The sequence below is a fragment of the Vanrija pseudolonga genome, chromosome 5, assembly GCF_020906515.1.
Source record: "Vanrija pseudolonga chromosome 5, complete sequence".
In the NCBI taxonomy this organism is placed as follows: Eukaryota; Fungi; Basidiomycota; class Tremellomycetes; order Trichosporonales; family Trichosporonaceae; genus Vanrija; species Vanrija pseudolonga.
Window position 1 is genome coordinate 2,433,049 of NC_085853.1, and position 16,748 is coordinate 2,449,796.

At 59.3% G+C, this 16,748-nt stretch overlaps 6 protein-coding genes across 6 annotated transcripts; 2 read left to right on the forward strand and 4 right to left on the reverse strand.

Annotated features, from left to right (window-relative positions):
- Positions 1 to 575: 575 nt before the first annotated feature.
- On the reverse strand, positions 576 to 2,237 carry LOC62_05G007658 (uncharacterized protein; the record flags this gene model as incomplete). The annotated part of the gene is made up of 5 exons (XM_062774179.1): positions 576 to 739; positions 803 to 982; positions 1,896 to 1,925; positions 1,979 to 2,155; positions 2,201 to 2,237. 5 exons carry the CDS (start codon positions 2,235 to 2,237, stop codon positions 576 to 578), a joined length of 588 nt encoding a protein of 195 aa, XP_062630163.1.
- A 913-nt stretch (positions 2,238 to 3,150) lies between these two features.
- LOC62_05G007659 (uncharacterized protein) lies at positions 3,151 to 3,659 on the reverse strand (the record flags this gene model as incomplete). Its single annotated transcript, XM_062774180.1, has 3 exons — positions 3,151 to 3,371; positions 3,440 to 3,587; positions 3,648 to 3,659. 3 exons carry the CDS (start codon positions 3,657 to 3,659, stop codon positions 3,151 to 3,153), a joined length of 381 nt encoding a protein of 126 aa, XP_062630164.1.
- Positions 3,660 to 4,186: 527 nt separating this feature from the next.
- LOC62_05G007660 (uncharacterized protein) lies at positions 4,187 to 4,649 on the reverse strand (the record flags this gene model as incomplete). The annotated part of the gene is made up of 3 exons (XM_062774181.1): positions 4,187 to 4,350; positions 4,403 to 4,579; positions 4,634 to 4,649. The coding sequence occupies 3 exons, from the start codon at positions 4,647 to 4,649 to the stop codon at positions 4,187 to 4,189; spliced, it is 357 nt and encodes a 118-aa protein (XP_062630165.1).
- A 4,389-nt stretch (positions 4,650 to 9,038) lies between these two features.
- On the forward strand, positions 9,039 to 11,202 carry SPCC757.13_6 (putative transporter; the record flags this gene model as incomplete). Its single annotated transcript, XM_062774182.1, has 9 exons — positions 9,039 to 9,211; positions 9,250 to 9,288; positions 9,349 to 9,358; positions 9,405 to 9,420; positions 9,582 to 9,959; positions 9,993 to 10,348; positions 10,386 to 10,764; positions 10,800 to 11,005; positions 11,110 to 11,202. 9 exons carry the CDS (start codon positions 9,039 to 9,041, stop codon positions 11,134 to 11,136), a joined length of 1,584 nt encoding a protein of 527 aa, XP_062630166.1. The 3' UTR covers positions 11,137 to 11,202.
- A 681-nt stretch (positions 11,203 to 11,883) lies between these two features.
- On the forward strand, positions 11,884 to 13,866 carry mrr1_1 (Citrinin biosynthesis cluster MFS transporter mrr1). The gene is made up of 4 exons (XM_062774183.1): positions 11,884 to 12,407; positions 12,443 to 12,932; positions 12,970 to 13,279; positions 13,375 to 13,866. Exons 1-4 carry the CDS (start codon positions 11,938 to 11,940, stop codon positions 13,794 to 13,796), a joined length of 1,692 nt encoding a protein of 563 aa, XP_062630167.1. The 5' UTR covers positions 11,884 to 11,937; the 3' UTR covers positions 13,797 to 13,866.
- A 117-nt stretch (positions 13,867 to 13,983) lies between these two features.
- Positions 13,984 to 14,836, reverse strand: prkrip1 (PRKR-interacting protein 1). The gene is made up of 3 exons (XM_062774184.1): positions 14,667 to 14,836; positions 14,406 to 14,633; positions 13,984 to 14,355 (listed from the first exon to the last, which is right to left on the reverse strand). The coding sequence occupies exons 1-3, from the start codon at positions 14,817 to 14,819 to the stop codon at positions 13,996 to 13,998; spliced, it is 741 nt and encodes a 246-aa protein (XP_062630168.1). The 5' UTR covers positions 14,820 to 14,836; the 3' UTR covers positions 13,984 to 13,995.
- Between the last annotated feature and the right edge of the window lie 1,912 nt (positions 14,837 to 16,748).

Consider the following 16,748-nt stretch of genomic DNA (forward strand, 5'->3'; position numbering starts at 1 on the left):
AGCGCGCGACTGCACGCACGACTTGGCCTGCCAGCCCCCCTGACCAATGCATTCATCGGTTCTACAACAGCGCCCAAAGTCCAACTGCCCCCAGACATGGACGCGAGAGCGAGGGAGAACTGGAGGGAGCCAACACCAGGGTAGGGACGAGCGGAGGCAGACGGTGCAGATGGACTGGTGGCGGAGGTCTGAGATGGGAGCGTTGAGGACTGCGCCGACGCCAATGTCATGAGCGTCGCTGCTCCCAGCAGGCGATAACAGAGCATAGTGGGATGCGGCGATGTGGAGAAGCTGTGAGATATGCAGAGCGCGCGCGTCAACTTGTACAGGCAGCAGGATTGGAGAGGGAGGCGGAGTGAGCCAAATACAAAGGCAAGGAAGGCACAAAGTGAGGCACGAACACCACGCGTTGGCACCCCGCTAACCAACAACCTGCCGGCATTGCCCATAACCGAGGGAGGATGAAGCCCTCGTGAGACCCCCACCCGAGTCCGCTTTCGACTAGTCATAGACATAGTCCTCGAATTGGATAGCAATTGCGTTCCAAGAGTTCATAATCCAACGCTTGGATGGTGCTACAGAAGATACCACGCCCCGATAGCACCAGACAAGAGCACTAGGCTGAGGTGGGGCACAAGGTTTCCAGCAGCGTTGTGCACCGGTCCGTATGGGCCTCCTGGAAGACTCGGGTCGCCCTTCTTCGTGTCACGGATCTCGAAGAGCTCCGATACCGCGAAGCCTTTCTCATGTCAGTGAAGTGACCACAACGGCGGGCAGCTCCAGACGGCGGAGACAAACTCACTGGTAAAATTGGTCTCTCTGGGGTCGTACGGCCGCAAGGTAACATAGTAACCAGTTCCGGGGACGATAGGGGGGTCGTCGTACTTTGGGTCGGCGGCGTCGTATCCAACGAAGTCGACCCAATACTGATCAGCCGGCCAAGTTTTGTTGGTGGCCGGAGCACCGCGGTTCGGAGTCAGAGCTGATGTGTGAGGTTATGTTGAAACTGTCCGAGTGACCACGACTTACTGGTGTTGGGATGAATGTTGGTGGTGTGGTAGGATCTGGAGCTGTTGACATTGAATATGCTGATGACCAAGACCGCGGTGTCGTTGAGATTGGCCATCGGCGCATCGAGGATGACTGGCCATTTACCTGCCACTTCCCAAGGGTAAGCGGTGGAAGGTTTGGCGGCTGGCTGCACGGCGACTGTGGGGCGATTCTGTAAGTCGCGTCCGTTTGCAACACATCTTGTTGCACTTACAGTAGCTTTCATTCTTTGGGTAGAGTATCCCAAACCCTGGCATCGCACTGGCACCTGGATAAGATCCTGCTGAGCTTGATGGCGCGGCCAGACTGGAGCTCGTTTGGGTCGGCGGTCCCCCCGAGGTTGACTGGGCAGCACCAAGGGCAGCAAGGGTTGCAGTGATAGCAGCCAGGCAGAGCATGATGAGTTGAGGTTGGATGTTGACATGCCCGTCTGTGAGGTTTCGGCCTGGCACTTCTATACGACGGCTGTCACAGATCACACCCCGGGCCGCCGGTGCATGTGATCATGCAGTTTGACCCCACATGGGCCCAAAACACGCGGGGAATCCACTGCCGTTGTCTGAAGTCACACGTCTGGCTTGGCGTGCTAGTTTAGAACGTAATGCTCTCGGCCTCATTTGCGGTTGATGGGCTGTGGAGAGATCCATCCCATCGTTTTTGTTCTTCAAGACTACTGCTACAAGTATATCCAGCTGGCAGGATTCGACAGTGTTACACAAGACACCACATCCCTATAGCACCACAGGCTACAACCAGCCCCAGCGACGGTAGGACCCTGGCAGCGGCGCTGCAAACGGCACCGTACGGACCATCGGGGAGACCAGAGTCGGTCTTGGTCGTCTCACGTATCTCGAAGAGCTCGGAGACAGCGTACGCTGGTGGTCAGTTAGGGCTGTACTGTATGGGATCCGTGACGCGTGAAACTTACTGGTGATGTTGGCCACGGGCGAGTCCGAGTGGAGTGTCAAGTAGTATCCCGGCCCCGGAACAATTGGGGTATCGCGCCAGATGGCAAGTATATGGTTTGAGGAACTGATGTTCGACCAGTACCAGTCCGCTGGCCAGGTCTTGTTCGTTGCCGGGGCCTCCGGGTAGGGAGTCAGGGCTGCGCGTGAGGTGCCGATCGTGTGATATCCTAACAACGACTTACAACCGATGACAGTGAAAGACGTGTATGCCTTGGCCATGACTGTGCTGTTCTTGTTGTACATCGTCAAGATCATACCCGTGTCGTTATATTTCTCTTTCGGGATCTCGATGATGGCGGACCAACGGCCACCCACACCCTCCCAAGGGTAGCCAGATCGTGAAGAGTTTGCTGCTGGCTGCACCGCGACTGGCGATAGTGAGTTTAGTCCTGCTGCCGTGACGCGTGGTTGCACATACAGTAGCTGCCATTCTTGGGGTAAACGAAGCCAAACCCGGCACTGGCTTGAGGGCCTTGGTATGCTGGCAACAGAGCGGCAGATTGTGTAGGAATTGGGGTTGCTTGAGTTGGAGGTGTCCCCGAACTTGACTGCGCCGCGCCTATCGCTGAGAGCACCAGAGCAGCAGTAGCAAAGTAGAGCATGGCAACAGGGGTAAGGTGAGATTGGGCCACACTGGCAGTTCAGGTGTTAGTCTGACACTCTTATAGCGGGAGACTTGTTGCTCAGACTAGGGCTTCCTGACTGTATAGGGGGGATGCACGCGGGTTCTGGGGACGGGAGGGCAGAAGACAGAGGCCACAGAAATCACGTTCTGTTTACGACCGCAGACAGGTGACACGCGTGGGTCGAAACACGACGGGGAAACACTGACGTTACGTCAAACTCAACACTCGACTTGGCACGCTAGTTTGGGAACCTAACAGCCTTGGCTCCATACCGCATCATGTGACTGCAACTCCCTCGACTTCCTGACCACATCCATCCTCTGATTCTCCTACGGGGCTACACAAGTGACCACACCCCAACCGCACCAGCTAGGACCAGACCCAGTGGGGCGATGAGAATTCCAGCGGCGTTTCTTATCGCTCCGTACGGACCACCAGGGCGACTCGGGTCGACAGTCTTCGTGTCACGGAAATCAAAGAGCTCGGATACGGCGTATGCTTTCAACTCAGCAGTAGTTCCAATAAGTATTGGCAGGGGTCGACATACTGGTTTGGTTGACACCGGACAAAGGGTCCGACTTGAGCGCAACATAGTATCCTGGGCCGGGCTCAACGGGGTTGTTGCGCCAGAACACAAGGTCGTCGGCGCTCTCGGAAATGTTGAACCAGTACCAATCAGCAGGCCATGTCTTGTTGGTGGCGGGCCGGCCAGCATTGGGGCGTAGACCTGCGCATGAGGGGGCTGTTTCTGACGTGCCCACACGTCACTTACTAGCATTTGCATAGACAACCAACCTGTGTACAACTTTGAACTGTCCGTATTGTTGATGTTGTATACGCCCATGGCCATGGTTTCGTTGTTCGCGACCTCCTTCGGAACCGTGAGTATGACCGACCACCTTCCAACCGGCTCCCAAGGATAGAGCGCCGACGATGATAAGGGCTGCATTGCAACTGGGGGCGAACAGGTCAGCCGGTCGACTCAGACTCAGGCCGTACTCACAGTAGCTGCCATTCTTGGGGTATACGAACCCAAAGCCTGGACGCGCTTGAGCACCTGGGTATGGGGACGACGAGGCTGAAGGTGCGGCGGGGCCGCTGACCGTTGGACTCGGTGTCCCCGAGCTCGATTGAGCTGTTGCGGCGGCAGCAAGTGATAACACGACAATACTGTAGAGCATGGCCATGGTCTCTACGGGCAGCGGGGTCACTCTCCCTCTCTTTGCAAGAGTACACTGCTCTTATACAACAAGTCTGTGGAAGTGGACCAGCGTGCGCCGAAACGCGCAGGGGGGACCCTAATGCCGCTTGAAATCACACTTGGCATTGGATGACGGAATAGTCTCGATTCTAGTCCTCATGTGACCCCGGTGTCGTAAGAACATCCCAGGAAATACAGAGAGGCACGCAGGCTTTGACTATGAACGATTGAATAGGTGGTATCGGTGACATATCTACATCTTGTCTCTGCCATTCTCCGCAGAGTTGCTCTGACCGACTGCAGCAAACGTGACGGGAGTGCGATTCTCACATACTGCAGTCCTACACAAGGGACCACACTCCGATGGCACATGCGGTGGCGACCAGGCCGAGGGACGGCAGGGTACGGCCTGCAGTGTTGTGTAGCGGACCGTATGGGCCGCCAGGGATACTGGGGTCCGTCTTCTTGGTCTCACGGAACTCGAACAGCTCAGATACAGCGTACGCTTGTGATATCAGCGGCCGTCTCCCCTCAGATGAGGCTTCGAATCAGCTTACTAGTCGCGTTGCCTGTAGTTATATCCGAAGTGAGTTTGAGATAGTATCCGCCACCGGGGACAATGGGATTCGCCTGCCACTGCTGGAGAACGCCAGGATATGAGCTGATGTTCGCCCAGTGCCAGTCGGTAGGCCACGTCTTGTTGGTGACGGGGAAGTGAGGGCTGGGGATCATGGCTGGAATGTGAGCTCCCTCTGCAACATGGCGGACAGACGACTGCGACTACTCACCACCTTCCACAGACATCTACCAACTGAAATAGGTCTTCGTGATGTCAGTGTGGTTGGTGTTGTAGATAGCGAGAGTCAAGGTTTCGTTGAATCTCTCGTTCGGGATTTGCATTATGGCAGGCCAAACCCCCACGCCACTCCACGGGTAACTTGCACCGGATGGCTCCGCTTGCATTGCGTCTTGGGGCGATGTTGTCAGTGTTTTGGCGTCTCCCCAGTCGACTCTTACAGTAGCTACCGTTCTTTGGATAGGCGAATCCAAAACCAGGAACGGATTGACTGCCTGCGTATGATGCTGCTGGTGGAGCAGGACTCGCACTTGGTTGACTTGAAGGTGTCGCTGAGGTTGACTGGGCAGCGGCCAGCGCTGCGAGCGTCCCAACGGCTGCGATGTAACAGAGCATGGCGAATTGTGTGGTTGAGTAGTTGTAACTTCGGAGGCCGGTGAGATATGGTGAATGCCGGTATTGTGGATTGCGGACGTCTCAGTACACCATGTACACAGACTTAAGAACCGCGCCAGATCGCAGCCCCGCATGGGCCGAAACGCGCCAGGCTATGGCGGAAGCCAACACCGCGCGCGCTGCGACCGTTTTGGAACAGAAACCCCCAAGAGCTTCCTGCTGTCGGGTGGGCCCCAACCTTCCCCGGTAGTCCAGACCCACTACGAAGTAATCGAGGTACGTCAAAGTTGTTAGCGCGAGGGACAGGGTTGGATTGTGGGGCAGTGGCTGTTTCGGCTAAGAGACCCTCAGTATGTTAGAGGCACCGGTTAGGTTCACCCTTGTTCCGCCACTGACCGATACAACCTGCCTCCCGTGGTGCTGATACATGATTTGATACAACGTGAGGAAACTAATCAAACATTTGCATCTCCCATGACTTCTGATAGTGCTCGGCTAACCCGTCGCCTGCCACTCAGCATGATGATCCTCTTGATCACCGGCAGTGTCTATTGAATACACAGTGAACGCGCCGACATGCCCCCCGGTCATTGCCTCTCCTGCGGGCTTGTCCCCGCCGACTTGTTGACCGTGCACATGTTCGGGTTCTACACAAGAGACCACATCCCAATGCTCACACAGGCGACGATTAGGCCCAGCGAGGGGAGGACATTTACGGCAGCGTTCTGACCTGGACCTATCGGGCTACCCGGACCGTATGCGCCACGCGGACCGTATGGGCCACCAGGCAACCCCGGATCGGCTTTCTTTGTCTGACGGATCTCAAAGAGCTCGGAGACAGCATATACTGATGGTGTCAGGGGCCGTTCCGTGAGAGTGGTGATGTTGACATACCGCTTGTGTTGGCGTAGGAGTGGAGCATCAAGTAGTAGCCCGGCCCTGGAACAATTGCATTGTAGCTCCAAATGGTGAGGAAAGAAGCTTCCGAAAAGATTCTTGCCCAGTACCAATCCGCCGGCCAGGTCGTGTTGGTGGCCGGATAGCCAGGTTCTGGGACGAGAGCTGATCGTGAGCGGGCACTCGTGCCAGGGAATAGTTACTGACCACCAAGGGCAGTGTACGACAGGAATGGCTTTGCCCAAGTTGTGCTGTTCGTGTTGTACATGGTCAAGACGATGCTCGTGTGGTTATACTTCTGCTTCGGTATCTCGAAGATGGCGGTCCACTCGGGCCTCGCGCCAATCCCTTCCCAAGGATAGGAGTAGGCAGATACGGCGGAAGTAGATGCAGGCTGCACGGGGACTGGGGGTCTTGTCAGCCCTTCAGACTCGACCTCTTGCTGCGCTCACAGTAGCTTCCATTCTTGGGGTAAGCAAACCCAAAGCCTGGGCTAGCTCGAGCACCTTGATATGGCTGCAAAGGGGGAACAGGTTGTGTAGGAGTCGGGGGTGCCTGGTATTGAGCGGCGGTGGGGCTCGACTGGGCTGCCGCGAGGGCGGCGAGTGATAAGAAAACAAGAGAGTGAATCATGGCAAGGTCATGCGTGGCGGGCGGAGGGTGTAACCCATTCTGAAGAACCCGGACTTCAGACTCTTATACAACAACATCTGGGGGTCACGGTGACCCACATGGGCCGAAACATCCGGGAACGCGCCGTGTCGCTTGAAATCACACTCGAACTTTGGCGGCAGTTCAAAACGTAATGGTCGCGACTCCCGTCCGAATCATGTGACGCTTCCTCACTTAGCGCCGTAACCAAGGTCCCAGGGGCCATTGTTATGGGACGGTAGATGTATCCTGAGGGTACGCACCCCTGCCGCACGCCAGTGTTGGTGAACCTTTAATAATGTCTAGGAAGCTGGGACGGCTAGCCCACAGAATGGTATCTGGAGGACGGTACAACATTCATTCAGCGTGGTTCTTAGACGACGTCACACCAGAGACCACAGCCTAATGACACCAGCAACAATGACGAGGGGACGAGGGGACACGGTGTTGGCTCCATCACTGTGCGACCCTCATGAACCATTATTCGGCATATTGGGTCTATCGTCTGCGGGCCGCGGAACTCGAAGAGCTCGTGGACATTGCGAAGTTCTAGGAGCACGGTCCTAAAGAAGAACCCATACCCCGATGGCACCAGCCATGACGACCAGACCGAGGGACGGCAGGGTACGGGCCGCAGCACTGTCTGCAGGCAGCGGACCATACGGACCATTTGGTCTCGCCGGATCTGTCCTCTTCTTTGTTTCAAAGTAATCGCGGAACTCGAATAGCTCGGAGACAGCAAACGCTCGTGGTCTCAGCAGAGAAGCCTAGGGATGTATGTTCAACTTACTGGTTGCATTGTCAAGGTCGGGGGGTGTTATGCTGTGAAGGGCGGAGGGATCCGCCGACCTGAGCATGGCAAAGTATCCAGTGCCAGGGATAATACTGGTTACGCTTTCAAGCTCCCCCGAGGCGTTGAAGAATCGGTAATCATCAGGCCAGGCCTTGTTGCTGGCCGGGTACTTGTCGGATGGCAGTACGTCTGCTCGTCAGAGGGTGGGTTTGGTAAAGAAACAGCCACTTACATGCTGGGGGGAGATACCAGCTCATGCGTGGCTTTCCGGTGTTGTTGGTGTGGAACACGGACATCCAAACAGTCTGGTTTTGCATTTCCTTCGGCATCTTCATGATCATGGGCCATGTTCCCAAATCCTCATAGACTGTGGTGTTGTTGTCACCGATCATTGCCCCCACGAGATCTGATAGGAGTCTGATCAGCCCCGCAATCCCCATCTCGGCTAACACTCACAGAAGCTGCCCTTCGTGGGTACACGAACCCAAAACCGGGGCTGGCTTGGGCACCAGCATATCCTGTTGGCGTGGCGGCAGGTGAGGTAGTTTGAGAGGGGGATGCGTCCGAGCTGGATTGGGCTGCTCCGAGGGCAGAGAGCGCCAACACAATGGCAGTGAAGTAGAGCATGTTGAAATGTGCGGGGCACGAGGGGCTGTGCCGAGGCAGGCTTGGACCTATATACGGTTGTCTGGTCACACGCACAACAACACGACAACAAATAGACCGAAACACCCAAGCGTGCACACTGGGGTCACCAGATCTTCACACGGCGCCAACAAGTCCAAACAAAGGACAAGGTACGTGTTAGTGTGAGGGACAGGGGTTATTGACTCTCCGGGAGCGATGGATGCCGTTGATGGAGGAGGCACTGGTTAGCATCTGTTGTGTGGGGCTACAAATAGACCTACCTCGCTGCTGCTGCAGTTGGGACGCCTACAGCTACGGCTCTTATCGCATCGCTTTACTCTAGTCGGGACAAGTGGGCATCCACATGGCAACCAGGCGTCTGGCGTGGGGGATCACGCGAGGCCTGCACTGTGCATGACCCAGAGTCAGTCGTCCCCGGTGCCAGGCACCACACAGCATCAGACCACCGCCGCTGGCTTAAGGCAACAAGACATTAAGTGCAACAAGGATGGCCCGACACATCGCCGCCATTAAGCCGTTACTGCAGGCCCGTTCGGCGCCGGCGCAACGGAAACGCGTCCGCGGCCGGGCGACACAGTGCAGGTAGGTCTAGAAGCCGACCTCGACGAGCAGCCCACGGCCAACTCCGAGCTCCCGAGACGCCGATAAGACCGGCCCCACTGTGCACGATAAGCGCGCCAACCGCCCACTGAGTCGCGCTATTTCAGGCATCCAAGCGCCGTGTCCGTCGCGCGCCGCCTTGGCTTCCGCAGCGAGGTACGATGAACTGGAATGTGCGTGTGGGTGTTAGCCGCGGCGTTGGCGGGCGTCGCCGCTGCGCGAGGAGATCCTGCATGACGCCGAACCCTCTAATGGCTGCGGTTCCTCGAAGGCGTCCTGGCCTCGGTCACTGGTCACGCCGCCGGCTCATTGGCGGCGCTTATCATCGTCCCGGCCACTCGATGTCTCCCCGGCCGGCACGGTATATATCAACCAGCTCCGCTATTCAACTCGACATCCACTCCCCAACACCATGTCCAACGCAGCCGACCTGCACGAGAAGGCGCGCCGCGCGTCGCACACCAAGGCCGAGCTCGAGCGGCACACGAGCGTCGAGAAGACCGCCGTCGGCGTGTCTGTTTCTGCTGTGGATGACACCGAGCTCGCCGACGCCGAGGATGCGATCCTCGCCGAGAGCGAGTTTACGTGAGTGCGGTGCACGGTATGGATGGAGCTGATGGCAGGAAGGAGGAGTACCGCCGCTTGGTGTGGAAGATTGACTTGTGAGTGGCACTCGGAGGGGGGGAGGTGGCGTACCGGGTTGCGCTGACAGTGGGGCCCAGGATTCTGATGGTGAGCTCGTACCCCCACCAACGCGAACACGCACTTACATCCCCAGCCAATCCTCATGATTCGTGAGTTGTGGAGTGGCCCCCCCGAGACACTGGAGCGGCGGAGACGTGCCGCGGCTATCGCCCACTTTCCAACCCCCACTCACATGACTCGGCATTCACCGGAGGTCGGCGCCGACCGCCGCCGCCGGCGACCCACTACTCAAGTCACTAACACACCACAGTGTACGGCCTGCAGTACAGCGACAAGACGTCGCTCTCCTCGGGGGTCGTGTTCGGCCTGGTCAAGGACACGCACCTCGTCGGGAACCAGTATGCGAACCTCACGTCCTTCTTCTACATGGCCTACGGCGTCGCCCAGATCCCGATGGGATATCTCATGCAGCGCTTCCCCCTCGGCCGCGCGCTGAGCGTGTGCATCGTGCTCTGGGGTGGCATGGTCATGCTCCTCGCCGCATGCAACAACTATGCTGGCCTAGCGGCCGTGCGCACCTTCCTCGGCTGGTTCGAGGCGGTCGTCACCCCTGGATTCGCGGTGCTCACAGCAAGCTGGTACCTGCGCTCCGAGCAGACGCTGCGCCAGGGAATGTACTACGCCATGAGTGAGTCGCTCACCGTTTCATCACTGACACCAGACACCTTCTTCGGGATCATCTTCGGCATCGGCATCTACTTCCTGGCATTGAACGCAGAGACGCATGGCGGCCTCGCCGCGTGGCGCGTCATCAACCTCTTCCTTGGCGGCACGACCGTCGGCATGGGCTTCGTGGCGTTCGCGTTCATCGGCACCCCGAGCGAGGTGTGGTGGCTCTCGAAGCGCGAGAAGCGCATGGCCCACGCGCGCATTGTGCAGAACGCCACTGGTGGGGGTGAGCAGCACCCGTGGAAGTGGGATCAGGTGCGCGAGTGTCTCCGTGATCGCCAGTTTTACCACGCGATCCTGTACAATTTCCTCAGCTGCGTGCCGAATGGTGGGCTGGGCGCTTTCCAGGTGAGCAGGACGGCACGACAGCCAGCTTACACAGCAGACCCTCATCTTCAAATCACTGGGTTTCACGAGCCTCCAAGCCATCCTGTACCAGCAGCCGTCGAACGCGATCGGTTGCGTGACCATCATCGTATCCGCCACCACGGTGCGCTACTGCCCTCGCATGCGCTTCCCTATCGCCCTCGTGTGTCAATTCATCCCGATGTTCTCGTTCCTCTTCACGGGCCTCGGATCGCATCTCGACAGGTGGGCGCGCTGGGCGGTCTTCTCCTTCGTGTCGGTGTTCGCCGTGTCGACGTTCATGGTGTGGCCTCTCCTCACGGTCAACATTGCGGGGAGGACGAAGAAGTCGTTCTTTGCGGCCATTTCGTTGCTGTCGTACTGCGTCGGCAACATTGTCGGCTCGCAGATCTTCATCCGTAAGTGGGTCGTGAGTGCCCAGCTGAGCCATTAGCCAAAGACGCACCCCTCTACCTCCACGGCATGACGGCCTGCGCGATCGTCATGGCGGTCAACGCCGTCAACCTGGCCCTCTGGTGGCGATACTATGTGACCACGAACCGATCGCGCGAGGCGGCGTTCCAGACTTCCGGACTGAGCGACGAAGACCGTGCACACGAAACACGCATTGCAGGCGAGACAGACATGACGGACAAGCAGGTGAGTGTGTGTTTGTCTGACAGATCCCGTCACCCACGGGGTAAGCGACTGCTTGTCGGCATCTGTCATCGACGACGGACTAGTGCGCCCGCTGACACATGCAGAACCCGCATTTCAGGTACTACTGCTGAGAGTGGGAAGGGTGGACGTGGGGCTGAGAAAGGATGTGGTTGTAAGGAATCGAATCAAAGAAGGTGTGGCATCAGATAATATGATACGCGTCGGCTGTTGAAGCGCCCATCACCGAGGAGACACGGCATCGGTGACCGAGAGACGCGGGCAGCCTCCGTAGCATGTTTTGAAACGCTCACTGACAGCGTCCCCGAGTGTGATAGGGCCGACGATAGCATCGACGACGAGCGTGAATGCAAACGCAGTGTGGATGGACGTGGCAGCGGCCTCTTATGCATGCGCCACATCCCCACACACGCACACCGGAGGCCGCATATCCGTGCCACCCAAATCATGCCCGCACCCGGCCGCGGCTTGAAATCACAAGACATCCGCTGGATGGCCGTGCCTGTGATGATATGCAGCCAGTGACTAGTCACTCCGCGATGCCGAGCTGCCGAGACTCTGCCGCTGGCTGGCGCTGCTGCCCACTCGCCCTGACGATAACCCACATGATCAGTGACCTCCACGGGGCCGCCTCCACCAGCTAGTGTGCTTGTTCGGGAGCGCCGACGAGTGTTTTGCTGCATCGATGATTCAGCTGCGCGGTGGAGGCCGCGCAAAGTGTCCAGTTGTAGCTATTCGCGTCGTGCATGCGTGCTTGCGTCTGCATATCGTAGGGGCCTTGGGGGGGATCTACACGACACTTCGTCCTTGCACACATTATCCCGTGGCATGACCCAAACCCGCCGCTTTAAAGGGGATATCCATCCACAACAGTGAGAACGAAGCCACCCCACAAGCCCACGCTCGCCTGCACAATGGCCAAAACGTCCGCAGCGTCCCTAGACACAACAATGACCCCCTCGACACCGACGGCGCCCGGCTCAGCGTCGCCGCGCACCAAGGCAGCGTCGGCGCCCATCCCAGACGGGTGCAGCAGGGGCCGGCTGGAGGACGGCAGCCCAGTGATATGGGTCGACTTTCCCCCCGGGTCGACTGAGAACCCGTTCTACTTCACCACGGCGCGCAAGACGGCCATCACGCTCGTGGCGAGTTGGTACACCTTCATGACAGCATACACCATCTCCGTGTTCCCCATCTCCGCGCCGTCCATGTGCGCCGAGCTGCACTGTTCCCAGCTGGAAGTGAGCGCCGGCGTCGCGCTCTACACTTGGGGCTTTGCCATCGCGCCCCTGTTCCTCGCGCCGCTGAGCGAGGAGCTCGGCAGGCGGTGGACGTATATCGGGGCCGTGTTCATTTTCTGGATCTTCCACATCCAGATGGCACTGTAAGTGGCCTGGCCTGCCAAGTACTAACGCCCAGCGCCCACAACACAGCCACCATCCTCGTCTCGTGCTTCATCCGCGGGTGTGCCGGCAGTGTCGGCGCCACGCTGGTCGGCGGCACCATCTCGGACATCTTCATCCCGGCGCGGCGCGGCCTCCCGATGGCCGTGTTCGGCTTCTGCGCCGTGTGCGGCGGCGGCGCGGGCGCCCTCTGCATGGGCTTCGTGGAGGGTAACCGGCATCTGCAGTGGCGCTGGGTGTGGTGGCTCATGGTCATCATGCTGGGCGTCTTCTTCCCGATCGTCGTGCTCGTCATGCGCGAGACCCGCGCGCCCATCATCCTCGCGCGCAAGGCCAAGCGGCTGCGCAAGGAGCGCGGGGACGCCGATGGGGGCCGATACATGGCGCGAGGGGAGGAGGCCAAGACGTCGTTCGTGACCCAGATGAAGGGGTCGCTTTCTCGCCCGCTGCTCTTCCTCATCACCGAGCCCGTTGTGCTCTTCTTCTCCATCTGGATCGGGCTGGGCGTGAGTACACCCAAGCATGACGAAAGCTGACATCCAGTGGGGCGTGTTCTACACGCAGATTGTCGGCCTGCCGTACATCTACAAGCACGTCCATGTCTTTAGGACCCCAGGCCAGGTCGGCCTCACGTACCTCAGTATCGTTATCGGCGCCATGCTCGGCTTCGCCCTCAACTTTGTCCAGGAGCGGATATACAAGGCCAAGGCGCCGAAGCGGGGCGTTGAGGCCCGCCTGTACGCACCCATGGCGGCGGGCATCTTCTTCGCCATCGGGTGCTACATTACCGGCTTTACCGCCGTCAAGAATGTGCACTGGATCGGGCCGTGTATCGGCATGGTTGTCGTGCTGGGTGAGTGTGGGCGTCGGCGGGTGGCAGCGCCACCTTCCACCCAGCCTCCTTGGGCGCCTTCTCCCCCCTCCCTACCGTGCTAACACGCCTCTCAGCATCAGTTCTCACGATCTACATCTGCTCTTTCACCTACCTCAGTGAATGCTACGGCAAGTTCGCCTCGTCAGCCGTGGCCGGCCAGTCGTTCCTGCGGAACATGATCTCCGGTGCGCTGGCACTGGCCTCGACGACAATGTTCGACCGCATGACGGTGCGCTGGGCGATCGTGATGATGGCTGCGATTGGAACCGTGCTCTCCCTCGTGCCCTTCGTCGCCTTCTTCTACGGCCCCGCCATCCGCGCACGGAGCAAGTACTCCCGTGAGCTGATGGAGCTCGAGCGGCAGGAGCTCGAGAAGGAGCGCGAGAAGCGCGAGGCGCGCGGGATGGATACCGCCGACGCAGAGGACCCGGAGGGCGACGCAAACTCCACTTATGAACGCGAGCATCCTGAGGTGACTGCTCAGCCCAAGGTGTAGGGGCGGAAGGCTAGTGAGGAGAGTAGGCGACATCTTGTATCCGTTAGACCTGTCATATGCAGCATGTAGCATCGTATCGCACGCTTTCGGCACCTGGCGCGGGCGAGAAAGGACGCTAGGCGGAGTTGTTCAGACAATAATGTGGGGTGAGAACGGATCAGTTTCGAAAGCATCAGCGTAGAAGTCCCATAAAATACATCTAGTCGTCGTCGTGCAGCGTGATGGCCACCTCGACAGCCGCGACAACAGGCACGGCCGGCGCAACGGGCACCTCGGGCTCCGCCGCAGTAGGCACGGGGCCGACTTCGCCCTCGTCCTCCTCGTCGTCGCTCGCCTCCTCGCCAGGCCGCTTGAACACCACCGCCGCGCCGCCGCCGCCCGCAAGCTTGGAGTGGCTGTCGGCTGCTGGCCCCGCTCCACCCTCACCACCACCACCGCCGCCCTCGCCCTTGCGCCCGGCCTTGCGCTTCTGCCGCCGTGCGCGGTTCTTGGACGTCTTGGCGTCCGTGACGGCGTCGCGCGCAGCCTGGCGCTCGCGGAAGTTGGCCTGTTCTTCGAGCTAATACAGCATTAGCACCGCCCCCGTCTTCACAAGCAGACACGACTCACTGCCCGCGCCTTCTCCTCCATGATCTTGATGCGCTCGTACTCGCGCCGCCGGCTCTGCTTGTACACGTGGAACTCGCCCGAGCCTGCGCCCGAACTCGAGCCAGTCACATTCTTCATCATGTCGCGCGGCGCGCGCATCTGGCGCTCCTGCGGGCCATCGGGGATCTTGATCTCCTTCTCGGGGTTGGCGAGGAGACGCTCGAGCTGGCAAATGTCAGTCCTACTAGCCTGGCGGCGGTGTGCGGTTTACGGCCCACTCACCTGCATCTTCTGGATGTCGGTGGTGGTCAGGCGCGGCTTCTTTGATGGTCCCGCGTTGGCGCTTGGCGAGGGCGTGCGCTTTGAGCGATCTTCATGAGGCAGCGATGGTGAGCGCGACTCGCGTCCGCGATCGTCGTACTTGATGACTGGCATGGTTCTGGATGGAGGAGAGAGAAAGGATGCAACTAAAGTTGATTGTTGGTGGTGGTGGTCGAGTTGTCTTAGTTGCCAGAGGAGGAGGCCTCGTGGCACTAATTTCCCACGGTGGTCGCCATTCCTGCCGAACATGAAACGTCCAAATGTGATGAACCGTCGAGATCCGACGCGTCGAACGTTGAAATTCCGACATCGACACAGACTAAGGCGACAGCGAGCAGCGCGACGCCGATAACGACGCCGACGACAGCGACGCAGCGACCTCGGCACATTGAAAGAACACTAGACACGGCGCCTGGAGCCCGTAACACTGCCGCCACCGACTTTGTGCGCGTCGTTCAACCTTGATCACCCCGGCGCCCCACAGTTTGCGCTTCTCGACTTCCTCGGCCGCAAGTGCGATCTCACGGCCCGAGTCTGCTCAAAGACCCCCCAAGGATGTCGATTGGATCTCGCTTGTAAGAGCCACAGCTTCTCCGCGTCTCGCCTAGTGCCCAGACGCAGGACCAGATCACATTCCATCTCCCTTGCACCTTCCCTTGTCCTGGTCTTCGCACAGGTCCCTCGCCCATCTCGCACTCTTCAACCTTGTCGACTCCTCCTCATTCAGCTCGCCTACCATGTCTTTCGACCCCTCAGGAAGATACAAGGGCAATGCCTATGACCCCGACTACCACCTCAAGAAGAAACAGAAGCAGGGAGGCTACAACAAGAACTACAACAAAGATTACAGCAATGGGGGCAACAGCGGCGGCGGCGGCGACGGCTACTACAAGCAGCAGCAGCATAAGGTGGAATACAACACGCCGCCAAAGCTGAGAGAGAGACTCGACTACTCTGGCAGCGGTAACGGCTACGGCAATGGCGGGCTAGACTATGAGGGCAGCGGCGGTGGAGGAAGGTACGACTACGGCAATGGCGCCGGCAGCGGCAACAACCGGGCCTACGGTGGCGGTGGGCCAGGGCGCGGCGGCAACGGGTATGCCGATGGCGGTGGCCGCGGCGGCGGTGACTATGACGACAGACGCGAGTACTCTCGCCCCAACTATGGCCGACCCGATCCGTACGGCCGTGAAAGTGGGGGACGCAATGGAGGATACGGCGGCAGTGGGGGCGGCAGTGGTGGTAACTACTCTGGCCGCAAAAACCGCTGGGAGGAAGAGGACTGGGCGGCCAAGGTGCAGCGTGTGGAAGCCGACGTTATGCAGGCGCTCGAGGATGAGCGGCGACTCGAGGCGATGGGCCAGTTGCCGTACGGAGCGCCGCCGTCGGTGTCGGCGTTGTCGCACCCGTCCTTGACCCAACACACTCCCACTGCCGCCGCCGCCGGCGCCCCTCCTCTTCCTTTGGCCGCTCGATTCACTCCACACAACTCGAGTCACCCACTCCCACCATCCTCTTCTTCCTCTTCTTCCCTCCTCTACTCGTCTTCTCACTCTACTTTTGCAGCAACAGCGACACCCCTTCACAACTTGCCTTCCACTCCTACACCCATGCAGGTGACTACAGCAGCACCACCACCAGCAACCACACCCACTCCCACTCTTCCCCAGCTCGCGGCGTCTTCCTCGTCCAGCACCACCACTGCTGGCCCCGCACCTCCTTTGGACGCCTCGAGTGACAAACTCCGTCTTTTCAAGGAACAGGTCGAGCGTAGCCGTGCTCAGCAACTCTCTGCCCGTTCGGCCGACGACCCCCGCCGCGCCGCCGAGCTCTTCCTCCAAAAGAAGGACGCGTCGCGTCCACCCAGCCCCACGGCCACTGTGCGCCCCACTCCGCCTACGGACCAGCAAGAGGAACCCGAGGAGGGTGAAGTTGTGACCACTCCAACCGAGCTTGACAAGCAAGCCATCCTCAAGGAGAGGCTTAGACAGGCCATGCAGGCCAAGCGTGACCGCGCGGCCAACAGCGCCAGCGCCGCGAGTG

Bases quoted from the DNA above. Each gene is read 5' to 3' on its own strand.
- mrr1_1 (XM_062774183.1), top strand. From the start codon at position 11,938: ATGGCCAAAACGTCCGCAGCGTCCCTAGACACAACAATGACCCCCTCG. The intron at 12,408-12,442 runs GTAAGTGGCCTG...ACTAACGCCCAG, and splicing joins TTCCACATCCAGATGGCACT to CGCCCACAACACAGCCACCA. The intron at 12,933-12,969 runs GTGAGTACACCC...GCTGACATCCAG, and splicing joins CCATCTGGATCGGGCTGGGC to TGGGGCGTGTTCTACACGCA.
- prkrip1 (XM_062774184.1), bottom strand. From the start codon at position 14,819: ATGCCAGTCATCAAGTACGACGATCGCGGACGCGAGTCGCGCTCACCA. The intron at 14,634-14,666 runs GTGAGTGGGCCG...CACCGCCGCCAG, and splicing joins CCGACATCCAGAAGATGCAG to GCTAGTAGGACTGACATTTG. The intron at 14,356-14,405 runs GTGAGTCGTGTC...ATGCTGTATTAG, and splicing joins TGGAGGAGAAGGCGCGGGCA to CTCGAAGAACAGGCCAACTT.